A 25,662-nucleotide genomic window follows, 5' to 3' on the forward strand; every position below is an offset into this window, starting at 1 on the left:
AAAAATTTAAAAAACAGCACTATAAGGGTGAACCCCCAGATACTGCCTGAGCCATGGGCAAATTGGTATATAAGATTAAAGGACTAAGCACATGTCTGAAAGATGGTTAAAAGATCCCAGCGAGTGGTAGAATTCCAGATAGAGTTGACTGAGAGCATTAGGATCGGAAACCAGTGTCTTCAACTTCAATATGGGCATTTACAAAAGTACGAAGGTAGTTTTCTCCAAAGTGGACTCGGTAAACAGGCTAAGGGATTGATCAGTGAATGAACAATGGATGATGCTAGAAAGATGGTACACAGCACATCATCAAATTAAAATTCTGACTTAAAAAGATTATTATGTGTGATCACAAATTTGGTTTGGTTTCTCATGATCTCTATTGCCTCCATAAAGAAATTGCTAAGCTTTTCTACTGGATCTTGTTCAGCTTTTTAAAAACTTTTTTTTCCCCATCTTTTTGTAGGATCACATCACTAAAAGGGATTGAGAATTTCACTGTGTTCATCAAAAACAGTATACATTTCCCAAGGTTTGGGTTTTCAAAGTAAGGTGGGAGCTGTTCCTTCATGCTCAGGATATATATAATATGTTTAAAGATCATTGATCACACTGGACAACAAGTTCTTTCAAAAGTGTTGCTTCCTCTGAATTTTTTTTGTTTATGATAGACCACTTGATACTGAACACAAATTTTAGAATAATTGTATCACATAGGGATTTGGAGAAAAAGAAATTAAATTTTATTGAATATAATGTGTTTAATTACATTTTAATGCTGAAGCTTTGCAATAGTTCAACAAGCTAAATATGTTTTGATGATTTTCATTTATACTCAGTATCTGAAGCTTCCCGGTTAAGTGTCGAACAATAATCAGCCAGCACTGATGGATTCCAGTTGCCCTGATACCCTTTCTCCATGACTGCAATCTCCTGGTGAAACCTTTCACCGTGTTAATCATAGTCAGTGCCAAGATTTGCAGGGAAAAAGTCTAAATGGGAATGCAGAAAATGAATCTTTAGTGACACAGTGCCCTTCATGGTCTTGAATGCTGGAAGCACAATGCCAACCTGTAGTTTTGTGTTTTCTTAGTTGCCAAGAAAATTTTCAACAATACCCTTGAATGCCTCCCGTGCAATTCTCTCCAGTCCCACTAGAAGTTCTTTGAATTGCCTGTGTAACACGCTGTAAGGTTTCTCTGCTAACGTAATGGGTTTTTGTAATGGTCACTGCTGAAGTAATGGTTTCTCTGTAGCAGCAATGTTTGGGTTATGGCTGGAGACAACAGGACTGTTGATACACATTAGCCAATCAGGATTTTGTTGCCCTGTCTGGTGATTCTGGAAGTAGTTGATTTTGTGGGCTTTTGCCAGAGGGAGAGAGAGAGAGATGAAAAGAGAAGACACAAATGGAGAGATCTGGTAGACCACCGGACAGGGTGGACTTGGAGCAAGAGTCCGAAGGGCAGTGACGATCAGAGGAGGTCAGTGGGGACTGATCAGCCTATGAGTGAGCTCCAACTTTGTGCACAGTCTGTTTAGTAAGATTTAGGGCCGTTTTTGTTTTATATTTCGTTTCTCTACTAACCATATAGTCGAAGTAAGAGTTATAAAGCTTAATTGTTTAATCACATATTGTGTACTGTTTGTTATTTTGGGGTACTGATTTGTAACAGGGGACACATCACGCAGCATCTACCCAAGTTTGGCCAGGCAGGGGGTTATCATCCCCTATATTAAGCTGTTAGACAAAGCAGGTGTTACAATTGTGGGGGCTACGTTCGGAATTAATTCCGTTGGATGCTGTGTGATTACCCTGAGCAATGAAACAGTGGGGCAGAATCCGGATGAATTGTTAATTCCACTGCTAATGCTACGATTGTGAGCGGAGGTTTGATAAAATGGTGGGCACAGCTCTGGTTTTAATGCAGAGATTTCAAAGACAGGGTTCTGTCATTTCTGAGCAGTGAGGGGTAAGAGTGGGTGGATTTGGAATGTCTAATTAGTCCACGTCCCCAAACGGTGAGAATTCTGAGGTAATATCTGCCCTTACTTCTCTGGCAAATAAATGGAAAAATTAGATTCAAAGTTCCAGCTATGGTAGGCTCCACCTATACTCTGGAATAACGCCCACTCCTAAAGGGGAGGAGGAGTATGAGATGTGGGTGGAGTGGACCTCTCAGTTGTTGAGTGAGTGGCAGTGCTCGGATGATGAAAAGCGTCAGGGATTAGTTGGAAGTTTGAATGGGTGGGCCATTGACATTGTCGGAACTGTCAGGTTAAGTTATCCCGTAGCAACAGCCATCAATTATCTGCGAACACTGGACAATGCTTTTGTCCAATGACTGGAAGCCCAGTGGAGCTCATGGCGGGGTTTCTGAACATGCGTCAGGAGAAGGGGGAGAAGCTTTCTGCTTATATTTTTCCGCTAGAGAGGCGGCTAAATTGCTTGCAGTGCAGAGGGGTCATTCGGGCGGCTGAGGTGGATCAGTTAAGAATGGACCAGATAGCCAGGGGTGCCCAGTCCCAGAACCTGATCGCTTGGGGTCTCCGACAGTCCCCCTCCCTCTTTTGTTGAGCTGATCAGAGAGGTATGGGAAGAGGAGAATGCGTCAGAGGTGCGGGAAGCCTCCGTCTGCAGGGTACAGTCCTCGGTAGTGGTCCCCTGCGGTGAAGTGACCACAGATAGCCTACCCTGGGGAGCAGAAGGGGAGTTGAGAACGGAGATGTTTCGGCTGTTATCAGTGGGTGTGACCCCACCCCCCCATATGACGGAGCTGATGGGGGGGGGGCAGATTTTGCAAGGGGACGAACAACGTGGAGGGCTGCTGGCAGCAGGTGTCACACCAGAAGGAGAGTGAGCCCACGGGTACCTCAACAGGGAAAGTTGTTGGGAAAACTTAGAGGGGACTCAGTGAGGGAACAGCCTGGTGTCGCTGGGGGAGCACATTCCCAGCAAAGTAGCAATGAACTCCCAAAAGCAAAAGACCCTGTTCCTGAAGGCTTAGTGGGATCATGCTCCAGTGTGTCACTATGGATAGAGGGTCTTTATGCTAAAGCCATACTCGACACCAGGTCACAGGTCATGTTGTACTGTTCGTTTTACAACTGAAGCATTTACCATTGATCCCATTGAGGCCACTAGAGATCTGGGGCCTTAATGCTGGTGATTATCTATACGATGGTCATTTGTCAGTGAAGCTGGAGTTCTTGTAGGCCAATGTGGGAGTGTCTGACTTCATTAGTGACGGACTGTGTTGAGAAGGGCGGCGTTTCAATTCTGGTGGGGACCAACACCTGTCTTGTGAGGAGGCTCATGGGAGCCTGCAAGGAGAAGGCTGGCAAGAGCTTTCTGGGAACATTGTCCGTGCACTCGGTGTTTCGAGCTGCTTTTGAGGGAATGCTGGCTGCATTGGGCCAGATACTGAATCTAGACAAGGGACTGTGTGGTTCACCCAGTCAAAGCCAATGGTGGTACGGTCAGGGGAAGTAGTGAGAGTGATGGGGACCACCAAATTTCTGGAGTGCCTGAGGGCGATGTCCTCTGAGAGGATGCTCTGGAAGACCGAAAGGGGGAGTCAGGACTTCCTGCTGGGTTACTAGTGAGGCTGGAATTGCAGAAGCCCTCGGTTGTACAGACGAACAGGATGGCAGTGATTGTCAGGAACACCATGAAGAGGGAGGTCACCTTCAAGTGGGGAATGCCCCTGGTACATCTGTTCCCGGTGGCGATAATGTCTAGTGCCCCCGCGAGGCACGCTGGGGAGAAACTATTGGAAAAGGGGGAAAGTTGACCGCTGAGTCATTCAACTTCGGGGACTCCCCACTGCCGCTGGGTTGGAAAAGGAGGCTGGTGGAGGAGATGTTGAAGCTGGAAGGTGTCTTTTCCATTGGCGAGTTTGATGTGGGTTGTTTCAAGAGCACTCGTCACACTATCCAGGTGACCGAGCACAGAGAGAGGTCGTGGAGACTGGCTCCTGCAGACATGAAGACGTGCAGCAGCATATGTGTAAGTTGAAGGAAGCTGGGATCATCAGTGAGTCCCAAAGCCCCTATGTGTCCCCAGTAATAGTGGCCCAGAAGAAGAATGGGAAGGTACGGATATGTGTGAACTATAGGACTCTGAACAGCCGGACTGTCCCTAACCAGTGTATGGTCCAGAGGATCGAAGACATTCCAGCCTGCCTGAGTGGTGCGGAGTGGTTCAGTGTGCTGGACTTGAGGAGTGGATATTACCAGATCCCCATGAGTGAGGCCAACAAAGAGAAGACGGCATTTATATGCCCCCAGTTTGAAAGGTTGCCCTGGGTCATATCGGGAGCCCCTGCAACCTTCCAGCAGGTCATGGAGAAGATGGTGAGGGACATGAACTTGCTTGAGGTATTGGTGAACTTGGATGACCTCATAGTGTTTGGGTCCACCTTGGAGGAACATGAAGCGAGGCTACTGAAGGTGCTCGGCCGCCTGAAAGCTGAAGGGTTAAAGCTTTCCCTGGACAAGTGCCAGTTCTGCAAAACATCTGTTAGTTATCTCATGCACATAATCTCCTGGAATGGAGTAGCTACAGACTCTCTTGGCCGAGTCCCCAGACTGTGAGTACTCTGCACTCGCTCCTCAGGTTCCGTGGCTAATATCGGAGATTCGTGAGGGTCTATGCCCCTTCAAAAGTGTCAGTTTGCCATCACCATGAAGGCAGAGGAAAAGGAGGGGCAGGATCAAGCGGTAGGTGAATTGAGAGCTTCTGATGACGCCATTCCCCAAGTTTATTGTAACCTGACTGCTCTGAAGACAAATCAGCTGCCGGAATTGAGTTCTGGGGAAGTGGCAGCTGCTCAGCGAGATGATCTGGGCTTTGGTATCAATTGGTCAGCGGTTGAAAAAAGAGACAGGGCTCAGGCAGAGAAGATGAAACATGCGGCAGAGCCTCCATTACTGAAAGAATTGCCTCGGTTGGAGTTGAAGAACCAGATCTTATACCAGGTCTCGTCACCCCCGGCCCGACATCAGCATTGCCAGCTGGTTCTGCCAGAGGAGTAGCGGAGGATTGCGTTGAAGTCACTTCATGATGATTCTGGACATTTGGGGATGGAAAAGACCTATAGATTGCTCAGAGACAGGTTTTACTGGCCCCGGATGAAATCGGAGGTCGTGCATTCGATGCATGCGGCAGAAGACACTGCCTGTGCAGGCTGGCCCTCTGTCCCACTTGCAGAGTGCGGGACCCCTGGACCTGGTGTGCATGGATTTCCTGTCAATGGAACCCGAAGCCAGCAACACAGCGAATGTCTTAGACATCACGGACCACTACACCAAATATGCTCGGGCTTTTCCTACCAAGGACCAGAGAGCGACTAGGGTGGCAAAAGTGTTATGGGAGAAGTATTTTTTTTATTATGGCCTTCCCAGGCGGATACATATTGACTAGGGACAGGACTTCAAGAGCAGACTTACCTATGAGATACCAGGCATGCTTGGAGTTGAGAAGTCGAGGACCATGCCCTATCACCCGCACCTTGCTGGACAAGCTCGGGACCCTGGAGATCAGCAAGAAGAGCAAGTGGAGTCAATGTATGGGGCATCTGGTTCACTGTTACAACTGTACACAAAATGAAGCTACTGGTGCTTACCATATTATCTGATGTTTGGGCGCGAGGTGAGTTTGTCCATTGACTGACGAGGGTGACTTACCACCGAAGACTTATCTGAAGTATGTGTCTGATGAGGAGAGAGCTGAAAAGGGCTTATGAATTATCTGGGGACACAGCCACCAAGCAGAATCAAGGAAATAAGAGGGGGTATGATCAAAAGGTAAGGTTCTCCCAACTCCTGTCTGAAGACCGAGTCCTCATAAAGAATTTGGGGCTACCTGGAAGGCACAAGTTGGCTGACCGATGGGCGGCCACACCCTATGTGGTGGAGAGTCAGATGCCAAACCTACCAGTTTTCTGGGTGAAACCAGAGGATGGGATTGGGCCTGTCAAGTTTCTCCATTTGAACCACCTGCTGCCCCGGGACAAGAGGTGCAGGTAGACCCAGAGCCCGACTTGGAGCCTACACCTAGTAAGAGGACTCTGCAAAAACACAGGCAACTGCAGGGCCCACGGCCGGCGAGGTTAAGCTGGCCCCCACCCCTGAGAGGAATACTGATTTGGAGGATGAGGATCTAAATGTATGGTATATGCTGCCTTTCGCTAACTCCCCAGTGATTGAGGAAGAGACTTCCGGCCCTTCTCCCATTGAGATAGGTGAAGTGGGGTGGGGCGCTATCTGTGGACAGCCTGGGTTACAGCAGGACCCAGAAGGAAAGGAAGCGGGGCATGGACACGGGACAGGGGTCTCCGAGCTGTAGGGGTCATGACTGATAGTTCGAGAGAGAATTCACCAAGCAGACCCGAAGTATCCCCAGTAGCATCTGAGCCTGAAGAGTTAGGTGAGGGGGTACGGAGGTTTCAGAGAATTAGGAGACCACCGGATAGGTTGGCCTATGTAACACCTGGGGAACAGGGCGTGATCTCTACTGTTTTGGGGAGCTATGTCACTGCCTTTTGTACCTGGATTGGACTTTGCGTTTTGCAGGAAGGGTTGGCGAACTATCTCAACATCATGAGGACATGACTAAATTTGGCGGGGGGAAAGTGTAACACGCTGTAAGGTTTCACTGCTAATGTAATGGTCTCTCTGTAAGGTTTCTCTGCTAACGTAACGGGTTTTTGTAATGGTCACTGCTGAAGTAATGGTTTCTCTGTAGCAGCAATGTTTGGGTTATGGCTGGAGACAACAGGACTGTTGATGCACATTAGCCAATCAGGATTTTGTTGCCCTGTCTGGTGATTCTGGAAGTAGTTGATTTCGTGGGCTTTTGCCAGAGGGAGAGAGAGCGATGAAGAGAGAAGACATGAGTGGAGAGATTTGGAAAACCACCGGACAGGGTGGACTCAGAACGAGAGTCCGAAGGGCAGTGACGATCAGAGGAGGTCAATGGGGACCGATCAGCCTATGAGTGAGCTCCAACTTTGTGCACAGTCTGTTTAGTAAGATTTAGGTCCTTTTTACTTTTATATTTCATTTCTCTACTAACCATATAGTCAAAGTAAGAGTTATAAAGCTTAATCGTTTAATCACATATTGTGTACTGTTTGTTATTTTGTGGTACTGATTTGTAACAGGGGACACATCGCGCAGCATCCACCCAAATGAGATTTCTTAAGTTTGGCCTGGCAGGGGGGTTATCACTCCCCCCCATATTAAACTGCTAGGCGAACCGAGTGTTACACCTATCATCGATGATCTGTTTGATTTGTGAACCAACAAAAATGCCTTCCTTAATCTTGGCATCAGTTATTCTGACTTGAAATACGAATTGAAATAACAAATATAGGCAATTTCAAAGAAATGATGAACGATAGGGAAATTTCATCATCATTTTCATCATCAATAGTCCAAAATCCATAAGGAAGCAAAATGGTTGTTGTCCAGTGTTGTCTTTCCTTTTTGATCTAGAGAGGCACAGCAAAGTTACGTTAACTGTGCAGATTTTAACAGGACCTTGTCAATTGCTATTTGTATTTCTCACGTATTGTCTGAGAGTAATGTACGGTTGAATTTGATATGTATTTGAGCTTTCTTTGGGATTATTGCTGGGAATTTCCTCTGGGTAACTCTGGTGTGCTGCTGTAATTTTGAAAGAATAGTGGAAATGTTGGTACGAGTATATCTGAGGTTTCTCCTGAAGTTCAAGTGGATAGTTGGCAGACTCCGTCAGACAAATTAACACCCAATGCATTAATTTATTTAATAACATCACTGAAAAATGTGTATTTGTAGAACTGACAGTTATAAGCATGTGAAAGGGTACCACTGAGGTTTACGTGTGTGCATTGTCAACAGTCTTTCCAGAGTGCTCAGATGTGGCCCAAGTGCAGAGAGAGAGAGAGACACTGAAGGGGATTGACAGGTCACTGGCTTTAATGAGAACCGTTGCAGAATTCAAAGAAAAAGAAAAACAATAAACACTAGGCCGATACAGCCATTAACTAAAACTCCCAAAACTGAAAGTTAATGGAAACACTGTGGCTGGAAGCGATAACTAAACACTAAAAGTATACCTCTCTTGACAGCGTCAAGCCAGGTGGTAGTCCTCATTTCCCACACAAGGCTGAGGGTAAGCAGGGAATGTAAATGTTACTCAACAAGTCTAGAAAGGGAAAGAAGGGAGTTAAATAACCACTATAATGAAACAGTAATTGGCTGGAACGTGTATACTCATGAGTGTGATTGCCAAACCTGTTCTGCAGCCCACCTGTGCAGGTATGTAGACCCCGTAGCAGAGTCCATGGTTATGCCAAAGTTTGAGGGAATGTAGATGAATAAAGTGAATGTATACTTACATACATTCCATGTACCACCATACACCAAAGACAACTTCTAGCCCTCTGTTGCACACTCTTAAACAGGCCTCTCATCTACTAAAAGATAAACTCTCGCTATCCTAATTTGATCTCCATTGTGGCTTTTCCGTCTGTCTGCAATGTGTTTTTTTTAATTTGGAGCTACAGTGTGGAGCTGGCCTTTCCAGCCCTTTGTGCTGCACCGCTCAGAAACCCCCCTATTTAACCCTAGCCTAATCTCAAGACAATTCACAATGTAAAGCAGGAGGAAACCAGAGCATCAGGGGGAAAGCCATGCGCTCGTGGGAAGGATGTACAAGCTTTCTGTGCAACTCCGACGCAGAATGAACTGCCCAGACAGCATGCCAAACAGAACCTTTTCATGGGTATCTCCATACATGTGACAAGAACAGACCAATCCAGTGGCACTATTTCCATGCTGAGGCAGGAACAAACATTTGCTGGGGAGATTTACATGGAATCACTTGAAAGATAGGAGTGCATTTGCAGGTGACAATACATTGGGTGATTTAATGGGACCAGTGATTGGAATCAGGTTGTAGAGTCCACACTGAGGAATCGTAGTGGGTTTTTGAGGGATGTGTGTGATACAGGGTATCACTCCGAAGCCCCTCCTGGAGATCCCAAAATGCCAGGCCACTCAGCAGGTTCCGAAGACCGAGGACCCACTGTCTGTGAAGAACGTAGTTTGAGTGTAGGTTTACATCATGGACTCCAACAGGACACCAGCCACCTTGAAAGAGAATAAAGGGACATGAGAATAGGAAATTTAATTTGTTTCACAGATGAACTGGAAGAAGTCGCCCAGGTCCGCAAAAACCTCTGGTGCCATCAACCTCAAATGACCAAGGTCACCTGTCCTCGATCACAATTGTTCAGGGAACCTCTCCATATCCCTGAACTTTCAGTGGATCTCTCTGAGCCTCTGGTCTTTCAGTGAATCTCTTCCAGTGTCATTAATTTGACATCCATCTCTCCCTTTATATGTTCAGTCCTTCAGTGAGTACTTCCATCTCCTGATTCTCCAGCACTGTGCTTCCTCTCCCATCTTCTCTCTCTTTTTCTCTGTCTTAATTTTTTTTTAAATTTCTGCTTGCTTCTGATCTGTCTGTGAACGTTGCCTTCAGACAGTACTGGCAAAGCTGGCTACTGACAATTACACTGGAACAAGCCGCCAGATAAGTTTTGGTGGCATAAGAAATAGAAGCAGAATTTGGCCATTTGGTTCATTCGGACTGCTTTGCCATTCCATCATGGCCGATTTATTATTCCTCTCAGCCCCATTCTCCTGCCTTCTCCCAGTAACCTTTGAAACGCTTCCTCATCAAGAACCTCCACTTTAAATTTATCCAGTGACTTGGCCTCCACAGCTGTCTATGACAATGAATACCATGGATTCACCACCCTCTGGCTAAGGAAATTCCTCCTCATCTCTGTTCTAAATGGCCATACATATATGCCACCATATACAACCCTGAGATTCATTTTCTTGGCAACAGAAATGGATGGGCAACAATGGATGGAGCCATTCTAATTCAAAAAGTATTATCAAAGCAAATATATGTCACCATATACAACCCTAAAATTCATTGCCTTGTGGGAATATCCAATAAATCTATAGAATAATAACCATAATAGAATCAACGAAAGACCACCCGACTGGGGCGTCAACCAGAGTGCAGAAGTTACCAAACTGTGAATATACAAAAAGAAAGAAGTAATAGTAATAAATAAGCAAAAAAATCAAGAGCATGAGATGAAGAGTCCTTGAAAGTGAGTCAACTGGTTGTGGTAACATTTCAATGATGGGGTGAGTGAAGTTATCTCTTTGGTTGAAGAGTCTGATGATTGAGGGTCAGTAACTGCTCCTGAACCTGGTGGTGTAAATCCTGAGGCTCTTGTACATTCGTCCTGATGGCAGCAGCGAGAAGAGAGCATGTCCTGGGTGGTGGGGATCTCTGAAGATGGATGCTGCTTTCCTGTGACAACATTTCATGTAGATGTGCTCAGTGGTTGGGAGGAGTTTACCTGTGATGGACTATAAAAAAAAAGGCATTACTGAGATTTTGTTAGAGCTCTTGTTATTGGCTTTACAGAGCAGAGAACAATTTTAGACAAGAAAAGATTTTGAATTACTGTATCTTTCAATTTACAATGCTAGAGCAGTATTGAATGTCTAATGTTATCATATTTTTTCTCTTTTTTTTTTACCAGAGGAAACATTCAGACAAATGGAGACCCACATTATTTGAGAAAATGTGTGTTTGATGAAGAAGCCCATCTCTACTGTCCTATTTTCCCACTTAAATTCATTATTGAAAAATCTGGGGTGACTTTGAACAGCATGGAAGAGAAGGTATAACAATTCGTGTAAACTCTTTCTTTCAATTTAGTCTTAGTGAGGATACTGCTTTATATTTTTTCTGGAAGCAAATGCCAGAACTGTGACTGTTCACTGCCTTTCTGACCCACACCACCTCTGATAATAGGTTTCACTCCAGAGATCTACGCCCTTTTGACCACCTCATTCATCTTAAATTGATATTAACTAGACAACTATACATTCTCCAGTCACTGTTCAGTTCAAGTTTTATTTATTTATCTATCTATTGGCATATAACGTGGAGTAGGCCATTCTGGCCCTTTGAGCTACATTCTGATTTAATCCTGGCCTAATCATGGGACAACTTACAACAACCAATTAACCTACCAACCGGTATTTTCATTCAACCGCTAATGAATACAGCCAAATGAGAGTGTTACTCTGGGGTCAAGGTGCAAAACACAGTACCAACAGTCATACACAGCACAAAGCACACATAGCACATATAAGATAGAACTGTACAACCACTCAATAAAAGACACTGATCTTAAGCTTTCCAAGATCTTCAGATGACCACAACAAAGCCTGTCTTTTGCTGAATGAATACTGGGGGGTGGGGGGGGGGTTTGTGCGGGGACGCAGCACCAACTCCGGCCTGGACATCGCGCCACACTGCCCCTGGTGGCACCAGCCCCTCTCCCTGGCAGCTGTGAACAGGCTTGAGGCCTAGTCCTCGCACCTACAAGATAGCAAGCAGATATAGTATATCAGTAAAATACAATCACATAACATATATATGTATGTAGCACAGACACTGAGTCCATTGTTCTGCCAAGCAAATGTGGAGGTGGTGGGGGGGGGGGGGGGGGGATGCCCATGGAGTCAGCTCTCAGATTGACTACCCAAAATGACATACAAGCCAGAACTACAAAGAGAAGGTTTTATTTCTCTCTCCCCAATAAATCCAGCTCTGATTCATTTGACCTTGGTGGTATCCAGTCTCACTGAACAGACTAAGAGCTTGTGGTATCAGGGCAAATGTGTAAACTTGGATTGAAGACTAGTTGCTATCTAGAAGACTGAGGATCAGAATAAACATGTTTCATTTTGGAAGGGTTTAATTACTGCAGTGTCCAAAGGATGAGATGTTGGCCCTCATTTTATTACAGATGATATTAATGGTCCAGCGGAACCATTATGTTACCATAGTGTAACATAGCTGATGACATGAAAACAGGTGAGAGGGCATATTGTGATGAGGATAAAATAGGTTTGGTGATTGGGTAAAAACTTAGCAAATGCATTTTAAACAAGAGAACATCTGCAGGTGCTGGAAATCCAAGCAACACACACAAAATGCTGGAGGAACTCAGCAGGTCAGGCAGCATCTATGGAAAAGGGTAAGCAGTCAATGTTTCGAGCTGAGACCCTTCTTCAGGACCGGAGAAAAGAGATGAGAAGTTAGCGAAAGAAGGTGGGAGAGGGGAGGAAGGCAGAAGGTGATAGGTGAAACTGAGAGAGGGGGAGTGATGAAGTATAGAGCTGGGAATCATCTCTCCCAGTTTCACCTATCACCTAATACATTGTATTGCTTCCTGCCCTCCCCCCCACCCCCACCTTCTTACTCTGTCTTCTCAGCTTGTGTTTCGCCAGTCCTGTTGAGGTGTCTCAACCGGAAATTTTCACGATTGATGAAGGCCAATACACCATACGCCTTCTTAACCACAGAGTCAAACCTGCACAGCTGCTTTGCTGTTTAATATGGGGACAAGTGAAGATACACTCTTCTAAGTGGGAAGATATGCACAAAGGCGGCTACATTTCATTAGGAGTTAGAGGAGATTTGGTACGTCACTAAAGACACTCGCAAATTTCTACAGACGTACCATAGACAGCATTTTAAATGGCTGTATCACTGTCTGGTATGGGGGTAGCTGGGGGGAAGGAACGACTGCACAGGACTGAAGTAAGATGCAGGGCACCAACCTCCGTAGTATCCAGGACATCTTCAAGGAGCGTCACCTCAAAAAGGCGGCGTCCATCATTAAGGACCCCATCTCCCAGGACATGCCCTCTTCTCATTGCTACCATTAAGGAGAAGGTACAGGAACCTGAAAACTCACACTCATCGATTCAGGAACAGCTTCTTCCCCTCTGCCATCCGATTTGTGAATGGACATTGAACCCATGAACACCACTTCACTACTTTTAAAAATTTCTATTATTGCACTACTTATTTCATTTAACTTTCTTTTAATATTCCATGTTTTTCTTCTAATATTGTGCATTGGAATGTACTGCAGTCACAAAGCCAAAAAAAAATTCATGATGTATGCCTGTGATATTAAGCCTGATTCTTAAGAGAAATCTCAGGTAAACTGTCATGTAAATAGAGGGAAAGCAAAGTAGATCCAGGTGTTCACGTGTGGATTGCAACAATGCAGCGAGCAGGTGCAGCAAGTGGGGTGGAAGGTAAATGACACACGGGTCTTTATGACAAAGAGGATGGAGTTTAGAATAGGGAAGCATTGTTACTATTGTACAGTGTGTCACTGAGCCACACCCAGTACTACATCCAGTTTAGATCCTCTTATTTAAGAAAAAAATGTAGTGTTGTCGGTGCTCAGCTTTTAATTTCCTTTGGAGTTTAGAATAGGGAAGCGTCGTTACAGTGTGCAGTGTGTTGTCGAGACCACACCCAGAGTATTGTGCCCGGTTTTGGTCCCCTTGTTTAAGAAAGGATGTAGTAGCAATGGTGCTGATCAGCCTTCAATTTTCTTTGGAGCTCAGAAGAATGAGGGATGATCTTATTAAAACATCTAAGGTCTTTGGAAGGCAGAGTGGGATTCTCAGGCATGGTGACAAGATTAGAGTGTGGTCATTTAAAATTTCTTCCTGCAGAGGGTGGTGAATCTCTGGAATGCACGCTGCAGAGATGATATTATTCAATGTATTTAAAGGTGGAAAAAGCTGCAAATGTTCAGAAATTGAGGGCTCAAAAGAGGTGATGAGGCCTCGGGCAGGACAGCCATATCACATTGAAGAGCAGAGCAGGCTTGAGGGGCCCAATGGTCTACTTCGGCTTCTCTTTTCTTCAGCTCTAAATTTGAAGGATTGGATGGCTGTATTTTGACAACTGTTTGTTTTGGGTGTGTGTGTGAAAGAGGGAAAGGGAGAAGAAATGAGGGAGGGAAAGAGAGAAGGAGAGGGAGGGAAAGAGACTGAGAGGGAGTGTTTTACAGGGAGCTGTCGTGGAGAACGTTATCAATTTTATGAAAAGAGTGTAAATGAAGCAGTGGTCTGTTCTCACAAAGTTTATGTTTAGGTGTTTCAGTCCTCCAGGCAAGCAGCAGGAAACATTTATCACAGGATAGCCAACCATCAAAATCAAATGGGAGATTTGTACTCTCTTTACACTGATGCAATAATTCCAATTTTTCTTTACTTGTTTGTTTCTGTACACCACAGGGAGGAGTTCTAGGAGTAATTATAAACTGGAAATGTGACCTGGATAGGGCAGCTTCAAAATGTAAACCTCAATATTCCTTCAGAAGTCTGGATAAAGGATATAACTTCAGGTCAGTCCCTCCTTGGTTTACGGGTGTTTGCTGTAATACAGGGATTGCCAACCTGGCTCCACAGAGCCCCTTGCTTAATGGCACTGAACCACAGCATGAGAAAAGGTTGGCAGCCCCTGCTCTACTTTGCGCCGATTTGTGTTATATTGCTATGGAAGAGTTAAGATATAGATCAAATGAATAAATAGAAGAGGTTCTGCAGGTGCTGAAAAACCGGAGTAACTGCATACAAAATTCAGGAGCAACTCAGCAGGTGAGGAATAAACAATCAACGTTTCAGGATGAGACCCTTCTTCAGGACTGGAAAGGAAGGGAGAAGAAGCCAGAATAAGAAGGTGGGGTGGGAGGGGAAGGAGTACAAACTGGAAGGTGGGAGGTGCCGCACTAGCAAGTCTGGGTGAGCACATGGCAGAGAGCCCAAAGGAGGGCCAGCGAGTCTCACTGAACCTCCATTAAAGTGAAGATTTAAACTTCTTCTGGAGTAGCTTTTGTTAAAACTGCAAAGCCTGGCTAGATGGATTTATGTGTGGAATGAAGATGAGGACATTACTTGAAGCTGTAACTAATTTGAAGGAACAGATTAATGTAAATTGGGGTGCAGTGGTTGTATCTAAACTACCTCTGACATGTAGCAACAGCAAGTGAGATAATAGACATGAAAGGTAACATCTCAAAAGAGTAGGTATATAAAGATGTGATTATCCAAACTCATTACTGGCTTGGACAGTTCATATTCTAAATGTGAGCAAACAGAGTGGCATGGTAGCATAGTGGTTAGCACAACGCTTTACAGGACAGGCGACCTAGGTTCAATTCCTACCGCTGCCTTTAAGGAGTTCGTACATTCTCCCCGTGACCTCGGGGTCCTCCAGTTTCCTTCCACAGTCCAAAGACCTACTGGCTAGTATGTAAATTGTCTCTAAGTTGTCCCGTGACTAGGCAAGGATTAAATCGGAGGATTACTGGCTCAAAGGGCCTGTTCTGTTCACTATTCAAATAAATAAATACTGTTTTCCTTACTGTAAGATCTGATAGTTAGGGTGAGGCTGAGTAAAAATAACATGGAGAAGCCTTCAAAACTCAGGTTAGGTGTCATCTAAGAGTCAGAATGGCAATGATGATGTTTTGAGTTATTTAATAAATGGAAAAATTGGAAGGTGTTTCCAAAAAAGTGTTACATGAGCCAGGAAAAGGGGACCTGAAGAGAGAGAGAAGAGAATATGAGAGCAAGGAACGGAGACGTTAATAAAAGTTAATAATTAGAAATGTTACAGAAATAAATGGTTAAAGCAGGAAAACAGCAATAAGGGGTTGGGGCCTGTGACACCAGACAGTGAGGATAAAGTCAAAAATAAAGTTGGCTAGTTACTAAGGTTTCAGTTGTCTATTTGTACCTAAAGCATAAGGCCAGCCATCTCCCTTCCCAACACTTTGTATCCATCATTCATTCCTTGAGATTTCTTGTTTGGTGGATGTCTGTGAGGGGTAAGAATTTCAGGTTGTATACGGTATACATTCTCTGATATTAAATTGAACCATTTGAATTTGTATCACTCCACTATATTCAGTAAGGATAATTGAAACATTTTACAACAGTAGCATCTGAAATCTAATAGAATCTGGTAAGGGATGATGTTGTTGGCGAAGAGATTCTGCTTTGATGTTTTGATATATATGCCTAAATGCAGTTCCCTCAGCCTTGGTAACTGTATATTGCCCATCCAAACTTTACCCAGAGCCTCAGGAACATTTTGAAGTGTATTTTATATATAAAACAGCTATTTAGTTTAAAAGCTTTTTGCTATACATTAAAATTTTCTGTCTTTGTGTGCCTAAAATTACACTTGTTCTAAAAAATGCAGTCCCTTTAGTCTCCACATTTGTATATTCCCAATGCAAACTCTGCCCAGAACCTCATCAACTGAGTAGCGTTTATATACAGTGTATATACAAAAGCAACTCATCAGCATTATCTGCGTGTTGTGGTACATGGGCATTCATGGTCTTTCCATGAACATGATTGTTCTTGCCAATTTTTTTCTATAGAAGTGGTTTGCTATTGCCGCCTTCTGGGCAGTGTCTTTACAAAACGGGTGACCCCAGCCATTTTCAATTCTCTTCAGAGATTGTCAGCCTGGCGTCAGTGGTCACATAACCAGGACTTGTGATCTGCACCAGCTGCTCATACGACCATCCACCACCTGCTCCCATGGCTTCACGTGACCCTGATCGATGGGGGGGGGGGATTGGTGACCTGCAGCTAGTGGAGGGAAGGAGTGCCTTACAGCTCCTTTAGTAGAGACATATCTCCACCCAACTACCCAACAAAACAGATCAACTAATTTGTTTTAATGATTCTGCTGTACGTTGAAATCTTGTAAATTTAATTTATGCATCTGAAAATGGGTTTTGCCACAAAAGTTAAGCATTTTAAATCGGTGTCAATCCAGTAACTGTGAGCTACCCAATTGTAAATGTTGGGAATTACTTTTAAAGAATGCAAATATTTTTGGTTAGTCTAATGCATGTTACCCAGTTATAAAGAATTAGGTTTCAAAAAGTTTTGAATGATATTCTTATAAATATAGATAGCATGCTTGGGTCCAGAAATCCCAGTTTTAGTTTTTATGCCTTCTTGCAAGCAATCAGAATTAGTAGAAACTCTAAAATACAATTATAGGGCCAGTTTTGCAGCCTAAATTTATTGCAAAAAAATGGAAGCTTAAGCTTCATAGAATATAATTTCCAATTTTTCAATAAGACACTGGAAGTTGAGTGTTCTTCATTCCTAGACTTTAGCTTGTCACTCTCCCACATTTTACCTTCTGAACACCGACAAACTCAGTTTGTGTCTATCATGCTCTGCTCTGTTCAATAACACCCTTCTTAATGCTGGCTCCCATTTTCAGCAATACTGTCACCTTACAATTCTGATTCTTTTTCCAATACGTGGCTCAGACCTTCCTTCCTCTCTAAACATCTATGTTAAATTCCCCATGACTTCTACCACCCTGCAGTTGTGTTTTCTTAAGCTGTCTAACATTATTCATTCACGCCTGTATCAATATGCCTGTTAATTTGCCCACATTCCTGTATGTTAATTAATTTATTGTGAAATATTTACCTACATTGTTCACATCTGCTTCTGGCAGTGGTGATTAAATTTGCTGTCAGTCAACTCCAGATTATTTCACAGCTGAGGCTCTATAAGGCACTGGTCAGACCACACTTGGAGCATTGAGAGCAGTTTAGGGCCCCTTATCTAAGAAGTGGTGTGCTGGGATTGGAGATAGACTAGAGGAGATTCATGAGAATGGTCCTGGGAATGAACGGGTTAATGTACAGTATAACGAGAAGTTGTTGGCTCTGGGCCTGTACTCACTGGAATTCAGAAGAATGAGGGAGGATCTCATTGAAGCCTATCAAATACTGAAAGGCCTAGATAGAGTCGGCATGGAGAGGATGCTTCCCATGGTGGGGGAATCTAGGACAAGAGGGCATAGCCACAGAATACAAGGATGTCCCTTTAGAACAGAAATGAGGAAGAACTTCTTTAGCCAGAGTTGTAACAAGAGAGCTGTGGATGATGGTGAATCTAAGTGTGGAGTAAGGTCTGGAGTTAACTTGGACTTGAAATCAACACAATGACACAAAGAAAATCCAAGGACAAAATCACAAACTGTAGTACTAGAAATAGAACTCCTACAATTGAGCACTGAGTGCTCAGTACCAGGCCTTTCAATACAGAGACTCCATGAAAGAATGTGCCAGGCAATAATTGGCAGTCTGAGTCTTAAAGGGACAGTGACAACTAACCATACTCTGGGGAGCTGGAGTGCCAAAACTTGGATTCCTGCCACTGTTCAGTCGGAACCATGACAAGATGGATGGTGAATCTGTGGAGGCTGTGGAGGGCAAGTCACTGGATATATTTAAAGTGGAGGTTGATAGATTCTTAATTAGTAAGGGTATCAAAGGTTATGGGAAGAAGTCAGGAGAATGGGGTTAAGAGGGATAATAAGTTAAGTATGATTGAATGGTGGCCTTATTCTGCTCCTTTGACTTTATGGTGTCATTACAGTTGATCGAGGCATAATCCTACCTTTATCTGCTTGTTTTACTTATCTTTCAACTGGTGAAGTCTGCTTCTCCCTAAATGGTCAAAACTTCACAACAATGTCAAACTTTGTATTCAATCTCACCTTGCACTTCATTGCTACAAATAGGGTTCAATAACAACAAGAGTCAGAGATTTCAGCAACAATACGAGTTGCTGAAATCTATGACTCTCAATTTTCTTCATGTAACATGAATACATTTGTAAAGAAATCTTCTGTGGAGTCTATGTAATTCTGTGACATATTTCCTAAAGTGATATTGTGAAGGTGTTTCCCCTCACTGGGAAAAACCCTGAATGGGGTGGGGTGGGGGGGCTTACTCTCAAAATAAAACATTACTGAATTAAGAATGAGGTTTGCAGAAACGTCTTGAGAATTTATATCTTCGGAATCCTCTAACCAACAGTGCTGGAATTGTCAAGCCAGAATGTATGTTCAGAGCTAAATCGATAGGAAGTCAGGTGTTGTGTGGATTAAACAGGTGGAGTAGATACCAGGGACAGATTTGCTATACTTTTCTCAGAACTGCAGAGCAGGCGATCAATTCCCGAATAGCTCCTGTTGAAATTGATTACGCTGTTGTGAACATTTGATATTCAGAAATGAACACAACCCACCTGATGGCAAACCAGCAAATTATTTTCAGTTCCTTTTTCTCTCCTGATGAATTTATAGTAATCACTTTAAAATTTGCACAACCACAGTTTCAAAGATTATACAACATATTGTTATTAATTAGCTTTGTCAAGCACAGCTAAAAGCATTTAGGTGTGACGTTCGAGCAAACTCTGTTACCCTAATAAACTCTCTTCTCTTCTTGCAATTTTCCATCTGACTGATAGAAAAACAAGGTACTTCATGGAGAACGGTACTGAATATAGGACCCTAACGAAAGTATTTGGGATAAGAATTGACATTATTGTTCACGGTGAGGTAAAATCAATTTTATATTCTGAAGTATTATTGAATAATGTAACTGCTTATGGATTATTTGACCTCTGCGGAAAGAAGGTTACACTGATACTCATATAATTTGTTCTGTGAGTAACCTTGCCTAAAGGTTGGTGCTTCAAAAAATCCCATTGATGCTTCTCTCTATTTCAGCATCATTAATTTATGCAGAGTTATGTGGCAAATAGGATTGGCGTGGATGGTCAGCATTGATGTGATGGGCCGAAGGGCCTGTTTCTGGGCTTTACAACTTTACGACTTCAATTGTTTCTTTGTTCCAGTACCCTTCCAATTAGATCTCCATCTATATTCTCCTTTTTCCTATCTAAGATTCTTGGGTGTATCTGTACCCACCCACCCACCCCCTCCCCCCCCGCAATCACAGTCCCGATGAAGGGTCTTGGTCCGAAATGTCAACTATTTATTCTTTTCTGTAGATAATGTCTGGTGTGCTGAATTCTTCCAGTATTTTGTGTGTGCTGCTTTGGATTTCCAGCATCTACAGATTTTCTCGTGTTTGTCACTGTCAGTCTTTTCCCAGATTTCATGTTCCACTGTACAATCTTAAACTAGTAATGATAACACATAACTTTGAACTGGTCTAGACCAGGAGTTCACAACCTGTGGTTCACAGACCCCTCGGTTAATGATAAAGGTCCGTGGCATAAAAAGGGTTGGGCACCCCGGTGCTGGGACAGTGCTTTCCCGTGACTGGGGTTTCCAGAACCAGGTTCAGTTTGAAAATAAGAGGCTGACTATTTACAATTGAAATGTGATCTCTTAACCCAGAGGAAAAACAATCTTTCATTTTCTCTATTCAAGAGGACTGTGGCAGTTCTGTCACTGAAGACTTCAAGGCTGAAATCAATAGATTTTTGATAAGGAAATCGAGGAATATGGGGTTAGTGCAGGAAAGTGTTGTTGAGGTCAAAGATCAGCAATGTCTTATTGAATGAGATTTTGAATGGTGGAGAGGGCAAGAAAAGACTGAAAGAGCCTCTGTCTGGTTTATTTCTTTTGCTCTTACTCACAATAAATGGGCACATGCCTCAACTGTGTACTTCTTGAACTCTCCAGCTCTCTTGCTTTGACCTCCTTAACTTGTTTCTACAGAAAATCATGGGTATTGGAAGTAATGGACTTTTGAACTAATAATTATTTCACTGGGAAGTTCAGAAACCAAATACAATAAATAAGAGTCAAACAATGACCTATAATTTGTACTTTGGATATGAATCCAATGTTTAAGAGAGATAATTAGACTACAATGATATGGACTATCATTGTGGTCGGTAATATGTATTGGCTGCCCCTGAACTAAGGCATTATTTCCTTATCCTGTTGCAGTTTGGTTGTGTTCTTATTTTTGGGTTACTTTATTTAAAGTTAAATAGTATTAAAATATCTTGATTTTTGTTTACTTAGAACATAGAATACAGGAACAGGCCCTACGGCCCACAGTATTGTGTTGAACCAATTAAATTAGTAATCAAATGGTTAACTAAACTAATCCCTTTTGCCCACACATCCTTCCATTTTCCTCACATTCATGTATCTATCAAAATGTCTCTTAGAAGTTCCTGAAGTTTCTGCCTCTACCGCCACCCCAGGCAGTGCATTATAGGCACCCACCACTCTCCGTGTAAGATAACTTGCCCCTCACATCTCCTTTGAAATGACCCCTTCTCACCCACAATGCATACCCTCTGGTATTAGACATTTCAGCCCTGCGATAAAGGTGTTTCTGTCTACTCCATCGCTGCCGCTCGTAATCTCATAAACTTCTATCAGGTCTGCCCTCAGCCTCCATCTCTCTAGAGAAAACAACCAAGTTTCTCTAGCCCTTCATGACAGCACATGCTGTCTAAACCAGGCAGTATTCTGGTAAGCCTCTTCTGGCCCATCTCTCAAGCCTCAACATCCCTCCAATCATGGGGGAGCCAGAACAGCATGCAATACCCCAGATGTGGCCTAACTGAAGTTTTATAAAGTAGCAACATAGCTTCCTGAACTCAGTGCTTGGACTAATAAAGGCAAGCATCCCAGATTTCTTCTGAACCGCCCTATTAACCTGTGTAGCCACTTCCAGGGAGCTATGAACTTAGATCCCAAGATTTCTCTGCTTATCAACACTGTTAAAGATCTTGCCCTTAACAATGTACTGTCTCTTTACATTTGACCTACCAAGTTGCAACACTTCACATTTGCCTAGGTTAAACTCCTTATGTCAGTTCTCCATCCATATCTGTAACTGATCTATATCCTCCTGTATTCTTTGCCAGTCTTCTAAGCTATCCACAACACCACCAATCTTCATATCATCCGCAAACTTGCAAACCCACCCATCTACATTTTCATCCAGGTCACTCACAGTACATATGTCACAAACAACAGAGACCCCACTACAGATCCTGCAAAACACCACTAATCACAGACTTCCAGCCAGAACAAGTCCCCTCGGCCACTACCCTCTGTTTTTTCACAGGCAAGCCAGGTCTGAATCCAAACTGCCGATTCACAATGGATTCCATTCATCTCAATCTTCTGAATGACCCTCCTATGAGGGATCTATTAAAATTATTAAATATTAAATATTTCACCACCAGAACTTCCAAGTATTTGCCACTAGCTGCCCTTTCCTCATAAGAGGTGCTCTCCTGAAAAAGAAGCTAATTTTCTTGGCATCTGACAAAATATGATACCTGGTATTAACTCACAAGGGTTTATGGATGTGTATCCTTTGTAGCTACCTTTAAAGAAAGCTTCTGTTTATGTCCTGCACTGCATTACCAGATTTCTTACTTGTGTAATTCAATGCAACTAAATTTTACATAGACTCTCAAAATATTTCACATCAATTGGATTCTCTTGATGATTTTTTGCTCTTGTAATTTAGGAAATAAGCATGACTTAGCACGCAATGGCGTGCTTACATCATCAATAATGGCCTCTTCTACTTTTTCTGCCAGCTTTTGTTTTAGTTCCTTTCCTTGGTTTGTTCAAATATTCAGGCAAAATTCAGTCAACCCCTCCGCTGACTCCACAGTTTACGTACACAATTTTTGTCTTAAGTGAACAATATGTGACTCCTACACTGACAATATAGACTGAATTATTACACCGTGGGAGTCTGTTTCTGGTTTTCTCTGCTTAAACTCAAAAGAATTCTATTTGTAAACATGTGGTAGTCCCTTGGCTCGGCTAACCAGCAATTTAGTTGAGTGTCACAAACACAAGAAAATCTACAGATGCCGGAAATCCAAAGCAACACGCACAAATTGCTGCAGAAACTCAGCAGACCAGGCAGCATCTATGGAAAAGAGTAAACAGTTGCCGTTTCAAGCCAAGACTTTCATTGGTGCTCTTGGAAGGCCACAGGAATCTCAGAGGGGGAGCAGTTAGAGGGCGTTTCACTGAACTCCTGTCGAAAGGAAGATTTAAACTTCTTCAGGATAGGAATCCCTCAAAGAGACTCCACAGTGATAGCAGAAGCACCAACAGGAGAAAATTTGTAGATACAAGAAATCCAAGCAACACACACAAAATGCTGGAGGAACTCACCAAGCCAGTCAGCATCTATGGAGAAGAGTAATTAATCGACATTACAGTCTGAGACTTTTCATCAGGACTCAGCTTAGTTTAGTGTCTCTGCCTGTTTGGTGCATTAATTTCTCAGTTTCTTAACTTACGAAGAAAATGAAACTCACAAATCCTTTGGAAATTGTGTTTGTCTGTCTACAAAAGTGTCAGAACAATTCTATGTCACAGTTGTTGGATTTCCGCTACTTGTATTATTGTAGATACTATACAAACCTCAAAACTAGTGTTACATAACAGGAGCTCTCAGCATTCTGTGTGAAGAGTGGTACAGACCTCAAACCTCATTATAGTATAATGTTTGCTAAGAGTTCCTATAATGCAGTCCATAGATTTCCCCCTGTGTGTTGGCAAATGCCCCTTGCTACATGAGATGTCTGGAAAATAACTTGTGATGTTGTCACACTAATTCCAGCAGCAGTTTTTAGGAATGTTTGGCAATATTCATTAATCATATATCATTTAATTCCATTTAAGTGTAAGTTAAAACAAGATCACGCACCCATCAAATTTACTCCTTCTCCAGTGTCACTCATACAGTTAGAGACAGGTGAAATCTCCTCCTCAGACTCTTCAGCAAATTATCCTGGCTCTTAGTATAATGTAAGGAATATTGTTCATTATGATGTTGCTTTCCAACCTTCTATTTGCAATGTGGATGTGGATAAATAATTCAATAAATTATTAAAACATCTCCATTAAACATTCAATCATTTTCACAACCATATTTTGATTCAGTATCTTTATGAAAAAGTTTATCATCTCTCTGACTATCTCCTGTCAGTTCAATGTTCAAAGTTCGAAGTAAATGTTATTATCAAAGTACATATATGTCACCACATACAATCCCGAGGTTCATTTTCCTGCATGTACGCTCAGCAAATCTATAGAATAGTACAACAGGACCAATGAAAGATCAACCAGAGTGCAGAAGACAACAAACTGTGCAAATGCAAATATAAATAACTAGCATTAACTAATGAGAACGTCAAAGAACAGGATAAAAAGTCCTTGAAGTAAGATCATTGGTTGTGGGAACATCTCAAATGGTGGGCAAGTGAATGTAGTTATCTCCTTTTGTTCAAGAGCCTGCTGGTTGTGGGGTTAGTAGCTATTCTTGAACCTAGTGGTGTCTGCCCTGAGAATCTCATATCTCCTACCTGATGGCAGCAGCGAGAAAAGAACGTGGCCTGGGTGGTGAGGATTTCTGATGATGGATCAATTGATGAGAACAAAAAGTGAATTCACCTCAGCCAGGGGATGTATCCCATCTACCCTGTAAAATCATCTCTGTTTTCTGTATTTTTCAATGCTAACAAACTCGAGAGAATAAACTTCTAGCCTCTCAATTTCTAATAGGCAAGAACCAGTCTACAGTAAATATACCCTCAGGAAAGAAGACCAAAATAGTTACAGTATTCAAGTTTGGTCCAGGGAAAGCATCTTATGTTGGAAAATTGGTTGTTCAAGGTTTATCACTGCGTGTTACCCAGACACAAGATGAGGTGCTGTTCAAGATTGTGTTAGGCTCCATAATTACAATGTTGGAGACCACAGATGGGTCAGAGTGGGAAGGGGATGAAGATGGAGGTTGTATTCCTGTTGACTTTTGTAAGTGGCTGAATCCAATACAATAAGTAGCCGATACGTCCTCGTCCTTCACAAGTAAAGCCCTCCCCACCACTGGGCACATCTACATGAAACACTATTGTAGGAAGTCAGCACCCATCATAGGGGACCCTTGCCACCCAGAACATGCTCTCTTCAGTTACTACCCCTCAACCATCAGGCTCTTGAATCAAAGGGGGTAACATCACTGAACATTTGCCCCATCATTGAAATGTTCCCACAACCTACAGGCTCACTTTCCAGGACTCTGCTCCTCACGTTCTTGACATTTATTGATTATTTATTTATTTATTCATTATTATTGTTATTTCTTTCTTTTGTATTTGCAGTTTGTTGTCTTTTGCACACTGGTGGAACACCCAAGTAGGTGTGAACACACAAAACAAAGTTGATTTTGTTATGGTCATTATTCTTTGGATTTATTGAGCATGTCTGCAAGACAATGAATTCCAGAGTTGTATATGGTGACATTTTGTTACGTACCCTGTAACTGGGTGTCTTACCAGCAAAGATAGAAGTGTCCTTTGGAGTCTGGTGATACTATTTTCAACAATATTTATTAGCAAAAATATACAAAATAGTATCAATGTGAATATACTGAGAATATACGTTAGCAATACTAAACCTAAAAGTGCGGGTATAATAATAATCAATACGAAAGAAGCTCTATCATTGTCTAGGGGATAATGAATTGTCAGATGGAAATATAAAGTCCAGTTCAGTTCATGCAGGCTGCAGTAGTTGTTTGTTGATGTGTTGCAATTGTTGGAGAGAGAGAGAGAGAGAGAAAACATGTGAACAATAACAGCTATTATCTTGCCAACCTTCCTTTACAATTTTGATCCATCGATGCGTTGTTGTTGTGGCCATTCACGTATGACCCCTCCGTCCTTTAGCTAGACCGTTCTTCCGTGGTGGACTCATCACCCAGGCAAGGGTGGACACACACACAAGCCCCCACCAGTCTCGCTACAAAACACTGTGAGTTAAAATTTATCGACCCTTCGTTCGGTCTCCGATGTCCCACACTGTCTCGTGGGTTTCTGCTGCTCACTAGC

The 25,662-nt window shown here is 42.9% G+C and overlaps 1 protein-coding gene across 6 annotated transcripts in view; it reads left to right on the plus strand.

The window, feature by feature from the left end:
• The window catches only part of LOC132404044 (P2X purinoceptor 2-like), an 86,269-nt gene that overhangs the window by 41,465 nt on the left and 19,142 nt on the right, over positions 1-25,662 (plus strand). For 4 of the 6 annotated variants that reach the window (XM_059988017.1, XM_059988016.1, XM_059988018.1 and 1 more), the window contains exons 6-9: positions 467-547; positions 10,623-10,764; positions 14,200-14,309; positions 19,270-19,360. In XM_059988017.1, the coding sequence (XP_059844000.1) occupies positions 467-547; positions 10,623-10,764; positions 14,200-14,309; positions 19,270-19,360 (424 nt within the window). The remainder of the gene's footprint in view (positions 1-466; positions 548-10,622; positions 10,765-14,199; positions 14,310-19,269; positions 19,361-25,662) is intronic. The other 2 variants (XM_059988022.1, XM_059988020.1) reach the window with 2 other exon arrangements.

This window comes from Hypanus sabinus, chromosome 13, assembly GCF_030144855.1.
Source record: "Hypanus sabinus isolate sHypSab1 chromosome 13, sHypSab1.hap1, whole genome shotgun sequence".
NCBI classification, from domain to species: Eukaryota; Metazoa; Chordata; class Chondrichthyes; order Myliobatiformes; family Dasyatidae; genus Hypanus; species Hypanus sabinus.